This window comes from Mycteria americana, chromosome 9, assembly GCF_035582795.1.
Source record: "Mycteria americana isolate JAX WOST 10 ecotype Jacksonville Zoo and Gardens chromosome 9, USCA_MyAme_1.0, whole genome shotgun sequence".
Lineage (NCBI taxonomy): Eukaryota > Metazoa > Chordata > Aves > Ciconiiformes > Ciconiidae > Mycteria > Mycteria americana.
Genome location: NC_134373.1, coordinates 24,616,729 through 24,637,195, shown reverse-complemented (window position 1 = coordinate 24,637,195; position 20,467 = coordinate 24,616,729). Strand labels below are relative to the sequence as shown.

Genomic DNA, 20,467 nt, shown 5'->3' with positions numbered 1-20,467 from the left:
CACCTAACATTGTTACCATGTTGTGCCTTGCACTAATCAGCAATTCATAAAGCTGAGAAAAAGGAAAAAGAATGAAACTAACATTTATGACTGACAGGAATCACTGAAAATAGTGGACTTATTTGGGGCACTTGGTGCATATTACAGCTTTTTTCCATTGAAAAATAGAGACCTGAAAAGTTTTGTTTGTTAGCAGTATCATCTAATGTTGTAAACTACCTCACGTGCAACTGAATTGGAGGTAAAGTAAGTAACGGCTCAAACCCTTCAAATTGTCTTGGAGATATCCAAATCATTCATGAAAAGAGTAACAATCTATTGAATACACTGATAATTGGCTCCATGAAACTGAAAAGGAACTAAAAAAATAATGGATATTACCTTACCTGGGTAACCTTCTCTGTTACATTGTGCGTTCGGTCTTTCACCTTAGGTGCAATAATTGCTTTCTCCGAAGAAGGAGGAGATGAAGATTTTTTTTCACTTTTGATATCTGAAAAGTTCAGTGTGAGTTGAGGAATTTTGTTGATTGTACTGTATTTGTTGAGATTTGAATCCGATGTGGATCCCAACAGACTCGACTTGATATGATTAAAAGGCCCTGAAAAATCAGAACACATATTTAGTACTTCACAAATGAAGAGAAATAAGTTATCACTAATGTTTAAGTGAGATATGTTAAAAGTGTAGTTAAAAACTATTTTTCAATATACTACTTGTCAATAGTAAAAATTATCTTTTATATCCATTATATTTATTCTTTTCAATAATGGATGAGTACTTTGTACAATGAGAAGGCAATATAACTGATCAGTATACTTATTTTGTAATGTCATCATAAAGTTGATCCAGAAGCCAAACATATTTATAGTAAGAAAAATTCACTTTTGAGAATAATACTGGAAAAAAGAATTATAAAGATGTTTAGATAGTGAGAGCTAGATCCAGTTATGGATTTAAGAAAAAATCCAGGTCTTGAAGTCAGTAACAATGTATCTATCTGAAGTGTGGGATCAAAAGGTATTTCTCAGATACACATGAGAACCTTACTGTTATCCTTACTGTTGCCCCTAATATGGGCAACAATGTGATGTTTTTTCTTCTACTGTTTTTTTTGTTTTTTTTTAAATCTTCCTGGGAGGGAAACAAGAACAGGTGCTATGATTCAGGAACAGCCAATGGGACAGGATTAGGCCTATGAGGTAAATTGCAGAGTCAAAAGTGGAACAGCTGGATTGTATTTGCAATGTGGGAAGGAATGAAATTCAAAGTAACCAGCTGCCTGGAAATAGCTGTGGGGAAATGCTTCAGGCAGTGCTGAATTCTACTTTTTTTTTTTTTTAAATTCTTTAAGTGAGGCCTGGTCTTCCCTCACAGTTGGCTTAGAATGCTTGCTGAAGAACCAGACTTCTAATTCACTTTCTTAGCTTAAAAGGATTTATACACATGCTTTCTACTGCCTAAATTCAGGCTAATTATATGTTAATCTGGGCTGGAGATAGAAATCCTCTAGTACTCCATTTCAAATTGTGCCACTGTGCAGAAAGGAATTAATGATGACAAGGGAGGGCATGATGCTCTAGACTAACAGTTCAGGTGCTCCACTGGGAGAGATGAGTCTGGTGGTTCTGCTCTCAAGACTTTCTGTATTTTGTCCAATGATCATTTGATGTAAGATAAACAAAAATTTGTGGGTGAGTGCTCTAACCACTAAACTACAAAATCAGTCCTTCTTTTTCTCCTTAGACCAATGAACCTAGTATATTCTTTGTGGAACAGTTTCACTGGAAAAGGAAGAAAGCACTACCTTTCATCCACAAGGAAAGCTAAAAAGCCTGGTACTGAGGACACTACCAAGGAATTGGAATATTGTGCTTGAACACCTTTTGGCCCAGGTAGGACCTGAATCTATCTTTCACATCATCCACATGAGTCTATTAAAATGTGGTCTTCAAAATAAATTAGGGCTCACAATCTCCTCATAAATTAGTGAAGTGGCTAATCTGGCTGGTGTGTGCTACTTATGTATGGCCATACTGCAGTTTTTCAGCTCTACTTCCCTACATAGTTGTAGCAATTGATAGTTTTTGACTATTGAGTAGGCTTAGACATGAGCAGCGTATCAAGTTGGGGCCATTTGTCAGATGAACAAGATTCTTGATACATAAGGAACTCAAAGGTAAGAGGAAACTAAGGGAGCTTAGACAAATCTATGATTAGATATTAGATAATTTTTTTTTTTTGCAGTAACTTAATAGATGCTTAAATTGAATTGAAGTTTTGCTTTCTGGGATTTAAATCTTTTATTGCTTCTATTCCAAAGAGAATTACTCTCTCCTTCGCTACCTAAGACTCATGCCCTACTGTGTGGTATTAGACTTAAGTTAATTGCACATGAGAATAAAACCTTGCTTTTTTATCCCACTTCTTTTGCTTTAGAAAGTGGTGAAATGTATATATGTACCTCATTGATAATGGTAATTAATTGAAAGACATTACTAGCTTAAGTGAGCTGATACTTGACAGCTAGTGGACCTTTGCTATACTGTCATAGCAGGAAGCAGAAAAAGAGGGCCATAACAAATCACAATCACAATTGACACTAATTGGCACCCTGATTGACGGTTTCAGCAGAGCAGCCAAGAATTGAATAAGCAGGGAGAACGACATGCTTCTGCCTACCCTACAAAGGAGATTCTTTAAGGTTAAGTTTGAGCTCCCCATTTTTATGGTAGGATTCCATTGTCCCTGCTTACACAATGCACTGAGAAATGATTTCACTCTCCTGAGCTGTCAATCTGTCATGTTTCACCAGCAGTAAATGCATTTATAAAAGTTGTTCTACAGTACAGAGACTGCATTTTTTCCCCCAAGATTCTGCCAACATACACATGAAGCAAATGCAATGATTTCGTAGTCCATGAGTCGCTTTACAGAATCTAGATCATGCACTGCATGCAGTTTAGAGAGAAGACTTTACCAGGTACACACACTTTTTGCATCATGCATGAAGTCACAAACCAGTTTTCAGGCATAACTACAAATACTGCAATTAAACTGAACACTTTAGTAATTGTTTTCTAGAAATTGAGGAAGTCACTTAAGAATTATGTTCAAATTGCTTCTAAAAGATGTAGCTCAGTGCTGGTGAATAGAAACAATTTTGTAACTGCACTACATGTTATTTAGACATGAAATTGGCAATGAAGTTCATGCATGCACATTTTAATACTACAGCAAGCTTGAAACCATACCCCCTGCCATCCAGGAACGTGAAACTAGTTTTAAGGAGACAAAAGAGGAATAAGTGAAGATACTTCCACAAGGCTCCTGATACCAATTATTTTATTTTTGAGATAGTTAACTGAAAACTAAGCACCTTATAACAACAGATTTTTTTTAGTGGCCCCACCCGATTGTACATCCTTTCACAGGTAAAACTCCTGGTAGCTTCAGCAGAAGTTTTGCCTGTTTGAGGACAACAGCACTGAGTTAAACAACTTGTTCTATCTCCCTCCCTTCATTTTTTGAATTAACAGATAATTAAGTAAAATGACTGTTTAACTATGCCTTCACTTTTTCCAGGGATTGTTAGTTAGTGCTTTGAGACAATAGTTAAGGGAATAACTATGTGTTTAACAAATATAATTTAAGTAATGCACCTGGGCCTAGAGAGGTCAGCATGAGAATGTTGTACTTGAACATTTCATACAGCAGGCAAAGTAACATGCCAAAAAGTGTGGCTGTTTGAAACACCGGAAGGTACAGTCTAGATGTATACTTTACCTCTGACATTGCGACCATTGTCTGGATTTCAGCATAATAAAAGTGAAGAAAAAGAGAGAAAAAAGACAACTAAAATCTACATCAGAAAAAGCAGAAAATATTGCTTCAAAATATGTATGTGGTTTGAATTGAAATATTTTTGCACCTCCTTAATTATGTAGACTTTTAGTCAAGATGAAGTCACTTCGACAGCTGAGAGATTATCTGTAAAACTGTTTGGAGTAGGTCATCAGGGAGTAGGACTGGCTCTAGCTAACTTGCCTTAAGAGTAACATGACAAAATTGTTTCTCCACAAGTCTAGTGCTGGGTTGGAGGTCAAAAGCGCTAACCCACAAAGTGGTAATTAGTCACACACAATTAAGTGTGGATGAGGCACCCACAGCTGCGGGCTGTGGCACAGGGCGGCTGGCTGTGTGGGGTGGGGGGCTGTGCAGGCGGCCCTGCACAGACCCCCAGGCCCTGAGCCTGCCCAGGACTCACAGGAGGAAAAGTTTTTACCATGGCAGCAAACTGAACAGCGCCTTTCTGAATAAATACTGGAGAAACACTGAGGAGAAGGATATACCTTAAACCTTTCTTCAGCTCTTAGGTGCCTTTCCACAAGGTAACAGTGGCAAAGCTCTCTGTCCTCACAGGCACACCCAGCCCTGAATCCTCTTATGAGATCAAACCTCTTTAGGGAGAATATTATTATCGTTGTTGTTCATTATTATAATTATTATTTTAAAGAAGCCACACAGGTGGATAGGTAGATGCCACCCCTATTCATAGATGTAGAACATGACCCACAGGCCACCTGTGGGTCCCCTGCCCGGCTGTGGCAGTCCAGGGGGTGTGAGGGTGGGCGAGGGCCCTGAGGGCTGGCAAGGAGCGAGGGGCCAGGTGCAGGATGCGGCCCTGCCCCTGTGTGCTGCCGGTCACTGTGACCAGCTTACCGGCTTTCAAAGGTACATTGGGCTCAAGCCGATATTCACCTGTGGTTGTCCCCCGCTGACAGGCCGCCTCTGAGGGCTGAGGTGGCTGTGCCCTCGTCTGCCCCAGCGGCAGCCCTGTCCCTGGAGAGGGCCTGCTTCAGCCCCACTCTGGAGAAAAGCTGTGGCCTTCTCCCATGAAGGAATCGGAGGTGACATTGGGCCTTGTCTGTAGCATCGTGTCACACCTGCTGCCTCTCTGGCTTTTCCTCAGCTTCCTGAGGACTGGGGAGCATGAGACATCGAGCTGGGCCCTCTGGACCACAGGTGTGGGAGAGTGTTTAGTTCCTGTCAGCCTGATGCCTTTCTGTGCCAGGCGTCTGTAGCAGTAAGGCAGATTTTGTAGGCTGAGTTAGGCACAAAAGCCTGCTGTTTTTTCAGAAGACTGCAGGGATGTTACTGAGGTCACTTTCTGAAGACAATAAAATTCCTGAAGCGTCCCTGTAAACCTGTACCCGCCTGCAAAATCTGGATTGCTGGCATTTCAGGTGAGAAGGTCTTGGCTGGAGTATGGGTGGTGGGTGGAAGACACAGTTCCTGCCTTGCTGCTTTTGCTATCAAATAGGCAAATTTAGAATGGAATTCAACTGGGTACACTCAAATGAATTTAAAATCCTAAATTGTCATTTTTACTGTAATACCTTTCAGCATATAATGGCCACAGCTATGATCATTTTAAAGTGATAGGCAACTAGGCTACATAAATTAATTTAACACATGAAATAATTTAAATTCTCAATTGCTTTATCTTCCAAAAAAATAAATTTGACCGTGGGTGAATTACTGTAGTTAGTATTGAGCTAAATCATGCTATTCTCTTCTGTTAGAATTCTGTTATGCTGATTCAATTAATATTATTTGAACTGGAAGAGGTGGAAAAACTTAAATCTGAATCATGAATTGCATTTTCAGACAAAGTAGTAGTTTTCAGTGGATTCAGGAAAATTCAGAATTATTAGGATCAATAAACAAAATAAAAATGGAATGGGAAATATATTAAACCTTATGCTTCCTTGGATAATACATTTTGCAACATCAAAGCCCCCATAATTTAGCCAATTGGGATTGTAGTTTGCTTTTACTTATTGTACTTTACTTTTAAGGGCTTTACATTCTACAGTACAGTATCTACAGCTTCTGCTTAGAATCTGTGAGTCCAGAGAAGATGATTTAGGCTGAATCCTGGTTGCCTAAATTGCGTGGATAATTTTAGAGCAACAATAGGGTTTTATGGCTCACTGTTGAGTAAGACAAGCAGGACTTGCTTGCTAAATTTAAACATCTTTTCAGCATAAGGTGCCAAATTCTAATATGCTTGGAAGCAGATGGCATCAAGGATGGTTGCTAATTCTAATGCAATTCTCAGAGCTGTCCTCTGTTCTGCTGTACTTTTTTAGAACGCATATGTATGACCTAAACTTGGGGCCAGATTCTCTACTGTTTTGTAGCTTATGCAGAGTGAAATCAGAGTGGCAGTGTTTTATCTGTTTACACTGTAAATTATCACATCACATGAGAGGCTGTAGGAATTCAAATGGATTATCGACTCCTCATAGTAAAATTTATTTTCCTTAGTATTTAACATTTGAAAAATATTATTAGTGAAATGGAGCTAGAAATTTTTGCTCCTCCATGCAGCAAGTATTAAATTATGTGGCGATTTCTGCATGAGCTTGATACCACCATAACCAAAGAAACTTAACAGTCAAACTGATTTTTACACATTTTCATCATTGGGAAGTGCTCTAATGAGAATACGTTCTGAAAATAGAAATTGACAAAACAGATATGTTTAAATGTGTTTTATTGAAAGGTTAGTTTAAGTATCTGGGGAAGTTGAAACCAAGATGAAGCTTATGCAATGGTCCAAAAGACATGACAAGGTTCAACCTTGGAGATTTTTGCCTCTACATCCTGATCTTGAAATCTTGGCTTGAATGTGAACATGAAATATAGCAAAATGGTATGGTTTAGGATGGATTTAGTTGAATTTTCAGGTTCATTTAAACTGGAAAAAATGAGTCCAAAAGAAACAGAAATGAGAAAAGAAGTATTTACCCATTATATTTAATACAGGAAGAATAACTGGAAAGAATAATTAGTTCTGCTATTCTAGGATTTAATCTTGGTGGCAGAGGAGCATTCAGACTTATATTTTAGGAGATGTACAGAAGCAAAGAGCCCTTGATGTGGACCTTCCAAAAGGCAGGAGAACTTAAAGTAATTTTACAGTTGCGGTCAATGAATAGGAGCAAAACAGGCAATCACTGAAAATGAAAATTCATTTTCTTGCTAATTTATGAATCTGTGCACAGTCTTCTATGACATATGTTTTTGAAATCTTAAAATATTCCATATACATTCCTCGTCATCTACCTTGAATAAAAGTATGCAATGCAAGTCATTAGACCATCATTAGCTGCAAAAGCATTGTATATGTGGCACTTTTCTGCGAAAGCCAGTTTCAAAGGTACCCCTCCATTCACAGGGCTTTCAAACCTCTGTCTGCTAAGCTGTTTCTCGTTTCTCAAACTCCCTGTCTCCAACAAGAACTCATGGACCACACTCCATGCCTTTGTGTAATTAGGAGAGACAGTAGAAAAAGAAGACAGAGAAAACATCTTGGTAAATTTTGCTGGTTGCAAGAATATACTAACACAAAGAGAAAATCACACTTACATGAATTTTACACTAAGCATTTCACCATTTCATTAAGTATTTCACTAAGCATTACACAAAGAATTTCAGTCAAGTTGCTAAGGATGTTTTCTCCAGTGTGAGAGAAAAAGTAGTTCTCAGTGTTGGATCAGTGAATATACAATTACAGATTTAAGAAAAATAAACTGATCAATCTCTGAAGTAGGAGTTCATACGGTTGTAGACAATCTAATATATGTGAGTATGGGACAGAACTGTGCGTGCAGTTTTAACTTGGTCACCTGATTCCCCCCCCCCAAATACCAATATAAGCTTTAGAAATGTTGGGCCCAATTTTGCTATATGCCTATACAGAAGGCAGATGGTAGTCTAAGAGAAAGCCCATTATTTCATTGGTCTGCTCAGACATGAAAAGCAGTATTTAGTGTAAATAAGGCTGGCATATTTGGGCCCCTGATATTTTTAGTATGCCTTTGAATGCATACAGCTGATTATATTTAGTTTTGCTTACAAAGTGATGATAATTACTATGAAAAATTGCAATAATTCCTTTCTTAGTACATCAGAGAATACTGATTGACTTTCTACCATACCTTCGCTTGCGTGACGGTCCCTAAAAATGTTCTTGGGATGGACGTTAAAGCCTTCTATGTCATGTACTGAAGACGCTCTCCGTATACTACAAATGCTTTCCTTTGATCTGGAATGGGTTAGTGGATTGCTTGTCTGTGTCATGTCAGGGTAAAGTCTGTCCCATTGCTGTTTAGGTGATGAATGGTCAAGAGGTCCTGATATATTAACCAAAGGTGAACATTTACTGGGTTGAATCAGTGCTTTTGTATCATCCACTTCTGAAGGACTACAGCTTTCTTTTGTAGGTGATTTAAAGTGCTTCATAGCCACTGAGTCATCGCTGTGCTTAGATGAATCTACTATCACTGCATCAGGGTCTTCCTGTGGTAAGGACTGCTTTCTGTACGTTAAAAGTCTCAATCCAGGTAACCGGAACCCAAAAAGTCTGCCTACATGTAAATAAATACAAAAGAAAATATTACATATTAGTTTCTTGTCATGAAAATCTGCTTTTTTCACACACAGTCACAGTGCATAATAATAACTATAAATAATTGACCTATTCCTAATAAATTACAATGCTTAGCAATGGAATGTGCAAATATGGAAATATTATATAGTAACTTTGTTATAGTCATGGTGTTAACGGATTTCATACTTCAGTCAGACCAAAGTTATTGAGCTCAGAATAGGTATAGTAGCATTGATTCTACAGTCTGTTTTAAAAGAGATAAGGTTATCTGTTCTGATGGTCCTTTCTAAATTAAAAATCTATGCATCTATAAAAGACTGCTATAACAGGTTGAACTAGTTTGCTTGGTAGCTGTTATCCTGAAATAGGTATTTGTGGATTCTATTATTGATGGAACTCCATGTGCTTAAGTGTACTGATGATTTATTGATTTATTGGCTACACATTAAACAGGAAGATACCAGTGCTAGTCTTTCAGGAAAGAAAAATGAGTTGTGTATCAGTTTTGCCACAATCTTTCCAATACTTACATTTTATGATTAAATGAAACACCTATTCTGAGTGAATTTAAAATGAAAAGTAAAGGAACACGCAGGAAGAAAAAACAGCAACGCAGCTCTCAAGCCTCAGTTGCACCTATACAATGCAATTCTTTTTTGTACATTTGCATGGGTGTGGTCTTAGTTGGGCTTGGTATATTGAATGGCAGGAAAGGCTATTCTGAGTGTGTGGAAAACTAACAACTTTGTGTAATGGTAAGAAATATCAGTAGCTGAGAGAAAGTGTAAAATAAGGTGCAAATAAAATATAGGGGAAGAACTGTAAAATCTACAGACTGTCCCTCTAAAAAAACCAAACCCAGATAGCAAGTATTTTAAGATATTGTGTAATACAACTCACAGATGGAGGCACAGGGACTTCTGATGTACAGAAAACATAGTAAACAGTTTAAGAAAAAAATGCTAAAAAAACCCCCAAATAAAATAGTTGAAATAATTGAAATGATCACATGTCATTGCGTAAATGGTCTGACTTATCTAATAGCTTCTTGTCGCTCATCAATTTGATACATGAGTGTTTTCCACAGTGAATCAATAGCAAAATGTCTGCTCAGAGGACATCTCAAAATGTCTTGTTATTCCTTCCTACTGGGATAAGAAATTCTGTTTGGGATAAGATTTTGTGTTTTTTTCAGTCAGTGTTAATTGCCAGCATTTGTAGCTAGCTAACGTTCATTAATATTTAGCACTGAAATTTATCATCCCATACTGAAATGTTTTGAAATAGTCTTTCATTGATGCCTATGCCCAACAGTAAGTGTAGAGCAATTGATGGCACAGCATAATCATTTAATGTTTTAAAATGAATGTCCTATATATTTAGTATTGCATATATTTTGAATTCTAAATGAATGAAAGTGAGAGTGCCCTGCTCTTCTTAAAGGAAAACCTGTGTAAGAGCTAAAGTTGCTATACTAGACCATCTAGCACACTGTTGGACCTCTGATATTTTCCAGTAGTGGATACATGGAGAAGGAGACTAAGAACCACTACATTGTGTTATTTCTCCCAGTAAATTTACTCAGTTTCTGGCTATCTACAGTTCAGAAACTTTCTGAGCCAGAGATTGTGTTCAAACCACAAACTGAATGTTGGGTGTACCTTTCTTCCATGAATTTGTCTCAGTGCTTTTGAAACACAGTTGTACGTTCATCTGCAAAGCATCCTATAGGAAACAGTTCCATAATTGTAGCATATCTTTGTGAAAAAGTACTTCCCCTTGCTTGCTATAAACCTGTTGCCTTGAGGAGGGTGCTAGTTCTTATGATGTGAAAAATAGCTAATAATTGTTCCCTTTTTATAGTCTCCATAATGTTTATAGCTTTTCATATATCTGTTGCATTCCTCTTTTTATACCTCTTTTCCAAGCTGAAGAATGCTAGTGTACCTGTATTGTGTACCTCTGATCATCCTTCTCACTCTTCTCACTTCCTTTTCATTTCTAATGTAATCATTTTTGACAGTGGCCTGAGCTACTCCCAGACTCGGGGATCAATGCAGTGACATAACGGCTTTTTGTTTTGATCTTAGTTCCTTCCTTATAATTCCTAATATTTGATTGCCTTTTTGAGTTATTTTCCTAGCCTATGCCAATTTAAGATATTTTCACAACAGCTGAGAGATTTTTCTTGATTGGTAACAGATAATTTAGTCTCTATTATTATGTCTGTAAAAAATTTCATTTGCTGTTTTATCACTTGGCCACTCAGTATCATAGGATATGTCTGTAAATCTCATATGATATTCTGAATAATTTTGTGACATCCGCAAACATTCTCACCTAGCTGTTTGTGCCTTTTTTATCCATGTAACTGAAAATGTATTGAATAACAAAGAACCTGTGAGACTCTAAAGAGAAGAACTCAAAGAACTCTGAGAACCTTTCTGGCTGCTCATGGCTTGGACGGGTGTACTCTTTGCTGGGTAAAGAACTGGCTGGATGGCTGGGCCCAAAGAGTGGTGGTGAATGGAGTTTACTCCAGTTGGTGGCCGGTCACAAGTGGTGTTCCCCAGGGCTCTGTATTGGGGCCAGTCCTGTTTAATATATTTATCAGTGATCTGGATGAAGGGATAGAGTGCACCCTCAGTAAGTTTGCAGATGACACCAAGTTGTGTGGGAGTGTTGATCTGCTTGAGGGTAGGAAGGCTCTAGAGAGGCATCCGGACAGGCTGGATCGATGGGCCGAGGTCAATTGTATGAGGTTCAACAAGGCCAAGTGCAAGGTCCTGCACTTGGGCCACAGCAACCCCATGCAACGCTACCGGCTTGGGGAAGAGTGGCTGGAAAGCTGCCCAGCAGAGAATGACATGGGAGTGTTGGTTGATAGCCACCTGAATATGAGCCAGCAGTGTGCCCAGGTGGCCAAGAAAGCCAATGGCATCCTGCCTTGTATCAAAAATAGCGTGGCCAGCAGGACTAGGGAAGTGATTGTCCCCCTGTACTCGGCACTAGTGAGGCCGCACCTCGAATGCTGTGTTCAGTTTTGGGCCCCTCACTACAAGAGAGACATTGAGGTGCTGGAGCGTGTCCAGAGAAGGGCAATGAAGCTGGTGAAGGGTCTAGAGCAGAAGCCTTATGAGGAGTAGCTGAGGGAACTGGGGTTGTTTAGCCTGGAGAAAAGGAGGCTGAGGGGAGACCTTATCGCTCTCCACAACTACCTGAAAGGAGGTTGTAGAGAAGTGGGGGTCGGTCTCTTCTCCCAGGTAACAAGTGATAGGACGAGAGGAAATGGCCTCAAGTTGCGCCAGGGGAGGTTTAGACTGGATATTAGGAAATTTTACTTCACTGAAAGGGTTATCAAGCATTGGAACAGGCTGCCCAGGGAAGTGGTTGAGTCGCCATGCCTGGAGGTATTTAAAAGAAGTTTGGATGAGGTGCTTAGGGACATGGTTTAGTGGTGGACTTGGTAGCGTTAGGTTTATGGTTGGACTTGATGATCTTAAAGGTCTTTTCCAACCTATACGATTCTGTGATTCTGTGATTCTACTGATAATATCTCAGTATTTAGAAATCTGGCCATTTATTTCCACCCTTTTTCCCCTACTTTAAAATATAAATCCATGTAACAATCTTCCTTTTTTTCCTTGACAATTTCTGAAAAAGCTTGTTGAATTCCAAATATTTAGCATTGAATCTATTACTCTAACGCATATATGCACACAACAGTACAGTAGACAGAAATCTCTATTACATGCATGTCTCAAACAGCAGCTAGAGGTGCCAGTTTTCAATCTGCACAGTGTTATTCAGCAGAGTGCACCTTGGGAACATGCATATTTCTTCTAACTTACTAAGTATACTTGAACAAATTGCTTACAGTTGAAATTAGTGAAATACATAAAAAATATTTTATTATTTTTAATGCATGTAGAGTTCAGTTGTAAAACAGTTTATAAATCAATTTTGAAAGCTTATTGCATCAAAAGTGAAACAAATACTGTAATTCTTTTTTCATCAATTACATTGAACTTCTTAAAAATACCATTCATAAGGTTTTCTGGCATTAGACACTGTTAAAGGCTTTTTGCTGGCACTCTATTTTAGTCATATTCATGGTGGTGCAGATGGTCTTTTCTGCTTCACCAAGTTAATATGACCATGTTATACTGCATTACTGATTTAGATGTCTAACTGCAGTTCAGCTGGAAAGAACACTCAGTGAGAATTTTGCTTCTTGCTAAGACTCTTGGGCATGAAATAGAAAACTTAAATGAGTAGCTTTTTGCTATTCTTCTATAAACTGTAATAAATGGCCTGAAAGTTAAAATCCCTATTTCCTGCTTTTTATTTTGAATATTCTTTAGAGGAGGAGTATTGTTACTCTTCTTCAGTGTATAGATAATGAGCTATATGATGGGTTGGACATTCAGCTCTCTCATGCAGTACTGCAGCTAAAGCTATCAGGAGGCCCATTCAGAATTTGTCTAGTTTACATTACACTTCCTTGCTCAGTTCAGTAATAATAAAATTTGTCATGAAGCAAAATTAATGGCCCCAGGCCCACTGTCCCAGTATTGACTAGAAGGGTCAGTGGACGCTTCCCTGGCATACTGTTTATGGGGTAAAATCTTTTGTTTGAAAGTGGACAACTCCTGCTTTGTGTAGGTATGATGTCAGAGCAGATTTATCTTGGCTTACAATATTAAAAAATTTTTGAGATACAACTAGCTATTTACTATAAATATACAGATAAGGTTACATTTAAATCCTTATATTTTATTGAAGTTGAAGACTAGATTGGCAAATTCTTAATGCTGAGTCAGAGATTTGTATAATTGTGGCTTACTAAGAGCAATTGAGGAAAGCAGTTGAGTCTGAGTCACAATTCCAGGCTTGTATTCCACCTCCTCCTTTCAAACCTTGCTTCACTGAATAAGTAATTTGCAAATGAGTTAATCTGTTGGTTGCATTTATTCTCTGTGCCATCTCAGCTAACCCTTAGAGTTTTTAAATAGTAGAACTTAGTCCAAAAATATACTGTAGAGAAGAAAGGACACTTCTAAACTGTTCACAGATGTAGTTATCACCAAAGTCCCAAATTCAAGTCGACTTTTCTTGCCTTCTGAAAGCCTTTTTTAATTCTGTCTCATATTTTGGGACATCAAAGGAGAAGATATTTAGAATTCATGGAAATAAAAGGTTTTGGTTAACAGTTTTGTGAAAAAAGTGTAGGAAAAAAACCTATCTTTATAAGAAAAATTAATAGCCTTGCTTTTCCATAAGTCTTCAAATGGGAAATGTTAACATTAATGGAAAATTGCAATTCTTAAACACTAAATACCATCATATGGAATTTTGTGGCAGGGAAAACAAAAAAAAAAGAAGAGTGAAAAGTAGTTCCAAAAAGACCTTATTAACAGTTATGATCATGGTTGCAAATTTGCTGCCCCATCAATACAAATTTCATTTTGAAAATGGGGTATTCCAGCAAAAATATATCTGAATAAGGATTTCTTTAGTAACCCAATACACTTGTGTGGCAAGTAATTCCCCTATCTGTTCTGTGCAAGCATTCTGTAACAAGGAAGGGAAATGATACTTGGCCTGAATATTGCCTTGCCACAGTGAAGGTACTCCTCAAACTTCTAGTGATGAAAATGTATACTTACGTACTAGACACAGTGGCAAAGTCAGAGAAACACCTACAACTGAGAGAGCTTTACTTTCACTGCAATTTCTTTAGTGGTTTTAGGATTACTGGTAGATGCTATGTGCTGTCCCAAAGTCTGTTTAGCTCATGTCTATGCACATGGGATTCCTGGTTTCCTATACTGAGCACTGCAGAAGGGTAGCCCTATGAGATAGCAGCTGGGATGTCACAATGGCTTCTCAAAGAATTGCTCAGCCAGCTTTTGTAGCATCTCTAATAGCATTGTTACTTTCATGCCAATGCAGTGAAGTAGTTATCCAGAAACCAGTATCTGAAGCTGCTTTCAGGTAAGTCAACCAAAGGGAAAATAAGTGGTAGCTGGTCTCAGGCTCCCTCCCTGGGAGCTAGATTTAGTCTATTAGACTCTCATACTTCTCTAGATTTAGACTTTCCAAAATCAAATCAAAGGAGCTCAAATGCACAAAAAATTTGCACAAGATAAATTAAGTGAGGTGCAGAAACTGTTCCTACTGTTTCCTGGTATGATGTACCCGCTGTCCTATGCTGAGAGCTAAGCCAAACTCTGAGTTGCCCATGTTCCGGTATAACCTGTTAACTGTGGTAGAGTGTTGAAGAAAATCAAGTCTTGCATAGTTTTATCGTAGTAGATGATTGGTCTGGCTATAATATGAAACATATGTTACTTTTTCAGTATGTAAGATTAAAGCATACAACATACATATCCACAAAGACCAACCTATTCTAAATAGAGATTTCCTTGACAAGGGCAGGTAAGGTGATTATGACAGACTATCCCCCAGAGCATGTGTTAATTCAACAATACTTTTGTATTGAAACGCCCCCAAACAATGAGCAAAATTACTTTTGCAAAAGGAACAGAAGTCAGCTCTTTGCTGAAAGATTTTCTGATAATTGAATGCCTACTGTCAAGAAATTTTCAGGATCTAGGTTATTAGAAATACAGACACAGGCAATTATTGAATTGCTGCTCCAAGGCTTGGAAATACCATCTAACAACTCATGCAACAGACTGAAGGAAACAATTGCTTTTGAGAAATGGAATCCTTAAACATTGACAGTCTAAAATAGCAGCAAATACTTGAATGTACTCTATGCAAACACTGAGGCATGTGATGCTGCCTTATTTTCCGTCTGGGCTCAGCAGGCCTTAGAACAGAGAATTACAGCAAGAGCCAATTATGTTTTTTTTCATTACTTTTCCCCCAAATGCCGAGAAGCATACATAAGTGGATCATTTTCTTCCTCTGCTCATTAAATAATCTTCATTTTTTTTCAGGCAGAAAAAGGAAAGCATATCCAATTATTAACTTCAGAAGCTTAAATTTATAATTCTCAGATGCTGCATACACACTTTTTTTTATCCTCTGGTATGGTCTACTTTAATTTTGGCACTTCAGTTCTTCTTTTAGTTTTCTCTAAAATTTAAGGTTGCACTTGAATTCTATCAGTATTAGTAACAACAGTCTTCTTTATGTTCCCTTGTAAGTGAGAAAGTTGTTTTATCTCTGTGCTGGTGATGGCACATTTTTGTATTCAGGCTATATTTCTCCTAAAAAGTACTGTTGAGAATGGCTAAGAGAATAATATGGTTCCAGATCCTTCTGTCTACACATAGGTCTCTGAGGTATCCTGTCAAAACATGAAAGGAAGGGAATGAAGTCTCTGGCTACATGTAGGGCTATGCTGTGTGTGGTTGACCAGTGAATTTAGTCTAAACAATGTTCTCAGGGTCTCCCTCAAAAGACGGAATGGTTATATCCCGGGATGTTAACATGAACATGTTAACCTGTACATTTATCTGTCTGGTTTTCTTCCCATTTGTTGATAGACATGTCATTTTATTAGATCTTGTTTATTATGTTAAGGTTATAGGAGTTACAGTGTTTTTCTGAAAAAGCTGTAAGAAAAAAGAATTTTTGGTCCTCTCAGAGATTTTACTTCTCGTGTTTTTATTTCTTAAACATAATTAAAAGTGGAAAAGAAGAAAAAACTAAATAACTGCAATGAAACAAAATAGCAAGCATCATGATAAATTTTATATGCAAAGAATTTGTCAATTAGCACAATATTTTGCTGTCTTGCTGAGAATATGGTGGGTTTTTTTGGTAGCTGGAAAAAAGAATTCATTCCATCTATTAAATCAAATTCTCAGGAAATTCTCAACCCTTCATCACCTTGGTTGCCAGACTTCATAGAATTAAGATATTGCTTTTGTCTGAGACAGGAAGCCTGAAGAAGTTCTCTTTATGTCTTAACACTGAATTTATATACTGCTAACAAATTCTGCAGTGTGTTTTGTCTCATATATTAATTGAAATTTTTTTATGCTCTGCATACAAGAACTTTCAGTGATAATAAACTGAAAAGTATCACTACATTTGGATTTTATATTTCATATAATTAGACTAAATTTAATAGTTTAGCTGTTATATCTATAGTTTTGCAGAAATCAATATTCAGAAAGTGGGAGCAAGAGCCATATTTTGACTTGCACTCTTCTAGAATTATATAAAATATAATGAGATCTTGAAATAATAGAATGAGAACAAAGCAATTAAAGGACTTTAGTAGATAGAATTTTAGAAGATAGATTTACCTGAAGAAGAGCCACTTGAAAGGTTGTTACCATCTGAAATACAATTAAACTAGATTTACAAAAAGCTTTAGCTTAAAAAGAAACAGGTTCAAAAAATAAACAGACTATTAAGAAAAGAAGGTAGAATATAAAATTTTCATACATTTTAGAAGCAAATTCAGGTAGCTTGAATTCATATACAATATATGTAATTTGCAGAAGAATTGTTCTAAAAGTACATTGCCTTTTTATTTGGAAAATTTAAGAACTATTCCATTAAGAAGTACTTTGATAATTACTAAGTGTGTCGCATAGATCAATATACGATTCCAATTACCAAGTTTTAAAGTTGGCTAATGTTTCAGACAGAAAACTAAAGTAGGTGTCTCAAATCCATTTAAATACTTTTTTCTGCTATCTAGTAGAGTCCTCTTTGTCTAAGCTTGAGATACCCTGATAGTTTTGAATTCTCCCTCTTCAAGGTTAAAATATCAATTCAATTTAATAAGTGCACAGATGTGTTAAGTTCTCTGTGCTAGTTCTTACTATGAATAATAGAGACATGTCTCTCTTCCATCAGAGAATGATGCAAAACTCACTGCCTTTATACTTTCCTGAGGGTATGTATTATAAGGTGGGATGACTTTGCAAAATCATTATCCTAGCCTTCAAGTGACCTCACAGAACCCACCTGTTTTAAATGTCCTGAAAAGAACAAATAGATAAAAATGAATAAATGAATAGATTAAAAATGAATAAAAATATAGGACTGGAAGAAACCTCCTGGACCTAGTCCAGTCCAAGAATCCTTTTCATTCTCACTTCTCATATTTGCTATGTATTTATTTAAATAGCAAAAGAAGAATTTGAAGGGTCTCTGCATAGCCAGTGTATTGTCAGCTTGTGTTCCTTTCCTGTCCAGTGTGCACACGTCACCTCCACTGAAAGCTACCGAAAGCTGTGTCATTCTCTTTTTTTGGTCTGTTATCTCTTTAAGCAGAGATTGCCTTTTTTATTGAATGTTTGTACAAGATATAGCACAATAGCTTTGTGATCCTAGCTGGGAGAGGCAGTAATGCAAACAGCTAATTACAGTGGCTAGAATCCAGGGAGACTTCCTTTCTAATCTGAGCCCCAACAGTAGCCATCATGACGAAACAAAATATAGCCACCCCACTTGTATTTCTCTGTCTGTAAAAGAAGACTAATAGAATGTATTTATCTTAATGGCTGTTCTGCTAATTAGGCAGTTAGGTATTTGTGGAACACTGAAGGTGAAAGTACCAGAGGTCCTTCTGTCTTTTGCTGTTGATTGCTGTTTGGCTATATTCCTTTGCTAAGAGTTCAACACTGTCTCAGTTCACCTAACATTCACTGTAATTTACCTTGGAGACAAATACACATATTGACACTGGGGTTGTCAGAACTATGCTGCTGGTTGGCTAGATAGAAACCTTTGTCCTCCTGGAAACAATTTTTCTTGACTAGCCCTGACTTATGATGAATTTGCTCCCAGTGGTGCAGCTAAAAATAAGACCCTGGACAAATTTCTCATTACATTTTGGGCAAAGTCAGGGGGTTACTATTGCTTATACGTGCCACGTTCTATGCGGCAAACTTGTATGCATCAAATAGTATACAACTTTTCATGACAATGTTGTTGTCCAGATATGTTTAGAAAAAAATATATGCTTGCCTCTCACTAAACTGCTATGCTTATTCATATAGTAAAGTCCTCTGCACAGAGGAAAACAAATACTGGTTTTTGAGTTAACTCTTTGACTTAAAGGAAGGGCCTGATTTGAATTTCACTTGTGCTTGTTTTATTTGTAACTTCAGTGGATGCAGTGATCTCTACTCCTGAGATGTAACTCCATTGTTAGGACCAGGATAGAGCCAAAGTTGGTGAAGTGTAAGCAGCTTGAAGGATCTCCTTGCTCAAAAGGTTTTCTAATTATGGTTTTAGCTGTTTTAAGAATATTATTAGCCTGTTCATTTTCTTTGAACCTTATCCAAAAAGTATGCATTTATTGGATGTATAAGAGGTCCTCTCATTTCCTTTAGAGGAAGAAACCCAAGAAATTATTCCAGGGTGTCTTTAACAGGCTTATAGATTTTGAAGTGATAAAATGATAAGACAATCCTCAAATATCCCTCTTTGGCAGAATGCAATTACGTGCTTAATCAAATAATGAACACTGTGTTTGGGAACCAGTATTAGCTTATAGGTTAGTACTTCTAACTAGTCAAAATGTTTTGAAGTTAAATGAATAAAACTTGTGATAAAATTACCTCATAGACTTTAGCTATTTTAGCCTACATATTAATAGGAGTTTTGCGTTAGAAAGGACTGAAGTAAATGTTAGAAAAAGCACTTATAGGTCAGTAAAAAAGCAGCATGCTCTAGGTGGGGCAGAAAATGAAGACAACTCAGAATTAAAGTTCCAAAAGGTTTTTCTCATCTTGTGCATGTGTGTACATTACAATCCCATAAATGGTCTACTTTGAGTAGAAAAATTATAGCGACATTCTTCATATTGAAGTCAGTATCCTCAAATCTATGACTTTCTGTCAGTGTGAAATGGCTGCTGATTTTCTCTGTGTCCATTCTGTGTCATGATTGATTTTGATATTTTGCAGTTACTAGCTTTATAGATGCAAAATATTTGACAGCTTTAAAGATCAGAATCAGGTGCCAGGAGCAAATATTAATTTATGCCACCGGTTCCTTGAACTTCTGTAAAAATTCCTCATCAAATTGGTGGAGTGGATGAACATGCCAGATTGGAATGTTTGATGGATTTGGGAATAAAATTGAACACTTACATTCCCTTTTCTCAACAGATGATTTAAAAGCCATATTTATATACAGAAGTTATAGTAGTTTAACACTTTATAATAAAGAGTTAATGAAGTCTGATAAAGAATTTAATGAAGTCTGTACAACACACTGTACAGGAATTCTTACCATCTTATTTTGGTTAACAACTGTTACTAGTAGACAAATTTAAATTATAATTTAGTAGTGTTCACACAGTTTTTTTGCTAAACTGGTATCACATCTCTTCTTAATGTAGTTCTTTGTAGACAATCTACAGAAAGCTCTTTTTTTTTTCTTTTACAGTGAGTCTAACAGGAGTGAGTTCTCTTTTTCTAAAAGCGTCTTGCTAAATATCCATTATTTGTGCATTATTTCAGTTGGAGTTGAAAATTTTATACAACTTTGTCAAATGATTAGATTCATGAAAATTTATGAACAACACTTTTGGGAATAATTTTTTATCATCGTAGTGACAATCAAGCAAATGTTAGTGTCTTATCAGATGTGACAGAAAACAGTCCATAAGAAATGTTACAGTACGAGTAAAAACAATTTTTAGGGCTTATGTAGCTCAAAACTTGATTTTAACACTTTAATATGCTAAACAAATATCCTTTCACTTAAAAAGCAGGTATTTATGTCTTCAAGCATTTCACAGATAAAGTGAGGTGGGGTAAAGTTATTAAGTGTTTTTATCTTTGGGGATAGAAGTTAATTTCTGGAATTATAAAACAATTACATGATCTAAGAAAAGGCAACACAGAAAACAAACAAACTTATTAGAAAAGACTTGAAGTAAGATTGAATAGAATTCTCATATTTGGAAATGAGACAAAATTTAGAGAGAGTTATTGGATGATGAATGGACTTCTATAGCAGAAATCACTTTCTATAAGTCTCACTTTAACTGCACATTGT

The 20,467-nt window shown here is 36.9% G+C and overlaps 1 protein-coding gene across 1 annotated transcript in view; it reads right to left on the bottom strand.

Moving 5' to 3' along the window:
- Positions 1-20,467, bottom strand: part of KCNH7 (potassium voltage-gated channel subfamily H member 7) — a 237,920-nt gene that overhangs the window by 70,051 nt on the left and 147,402 nt on the right. Inside the window, exons 4-6 of the mRNA XM_075511509.1 lie at positions 8,010-8,434; positions 3,787-3,807; positions 387-601 (exon numbers count right to left, since the gene is read on the bottom strand). Coding sequence (XP_075367624.1) covers positions 387-601; positions 3,787-3,807; positions 8,010-8,434 — 661 coding nt within the window. The remainder of the gene's footprint in view (positions 1-386; positions 602-3,786; positions 3,808-8,009; positions 8,435-20,467) is intronic.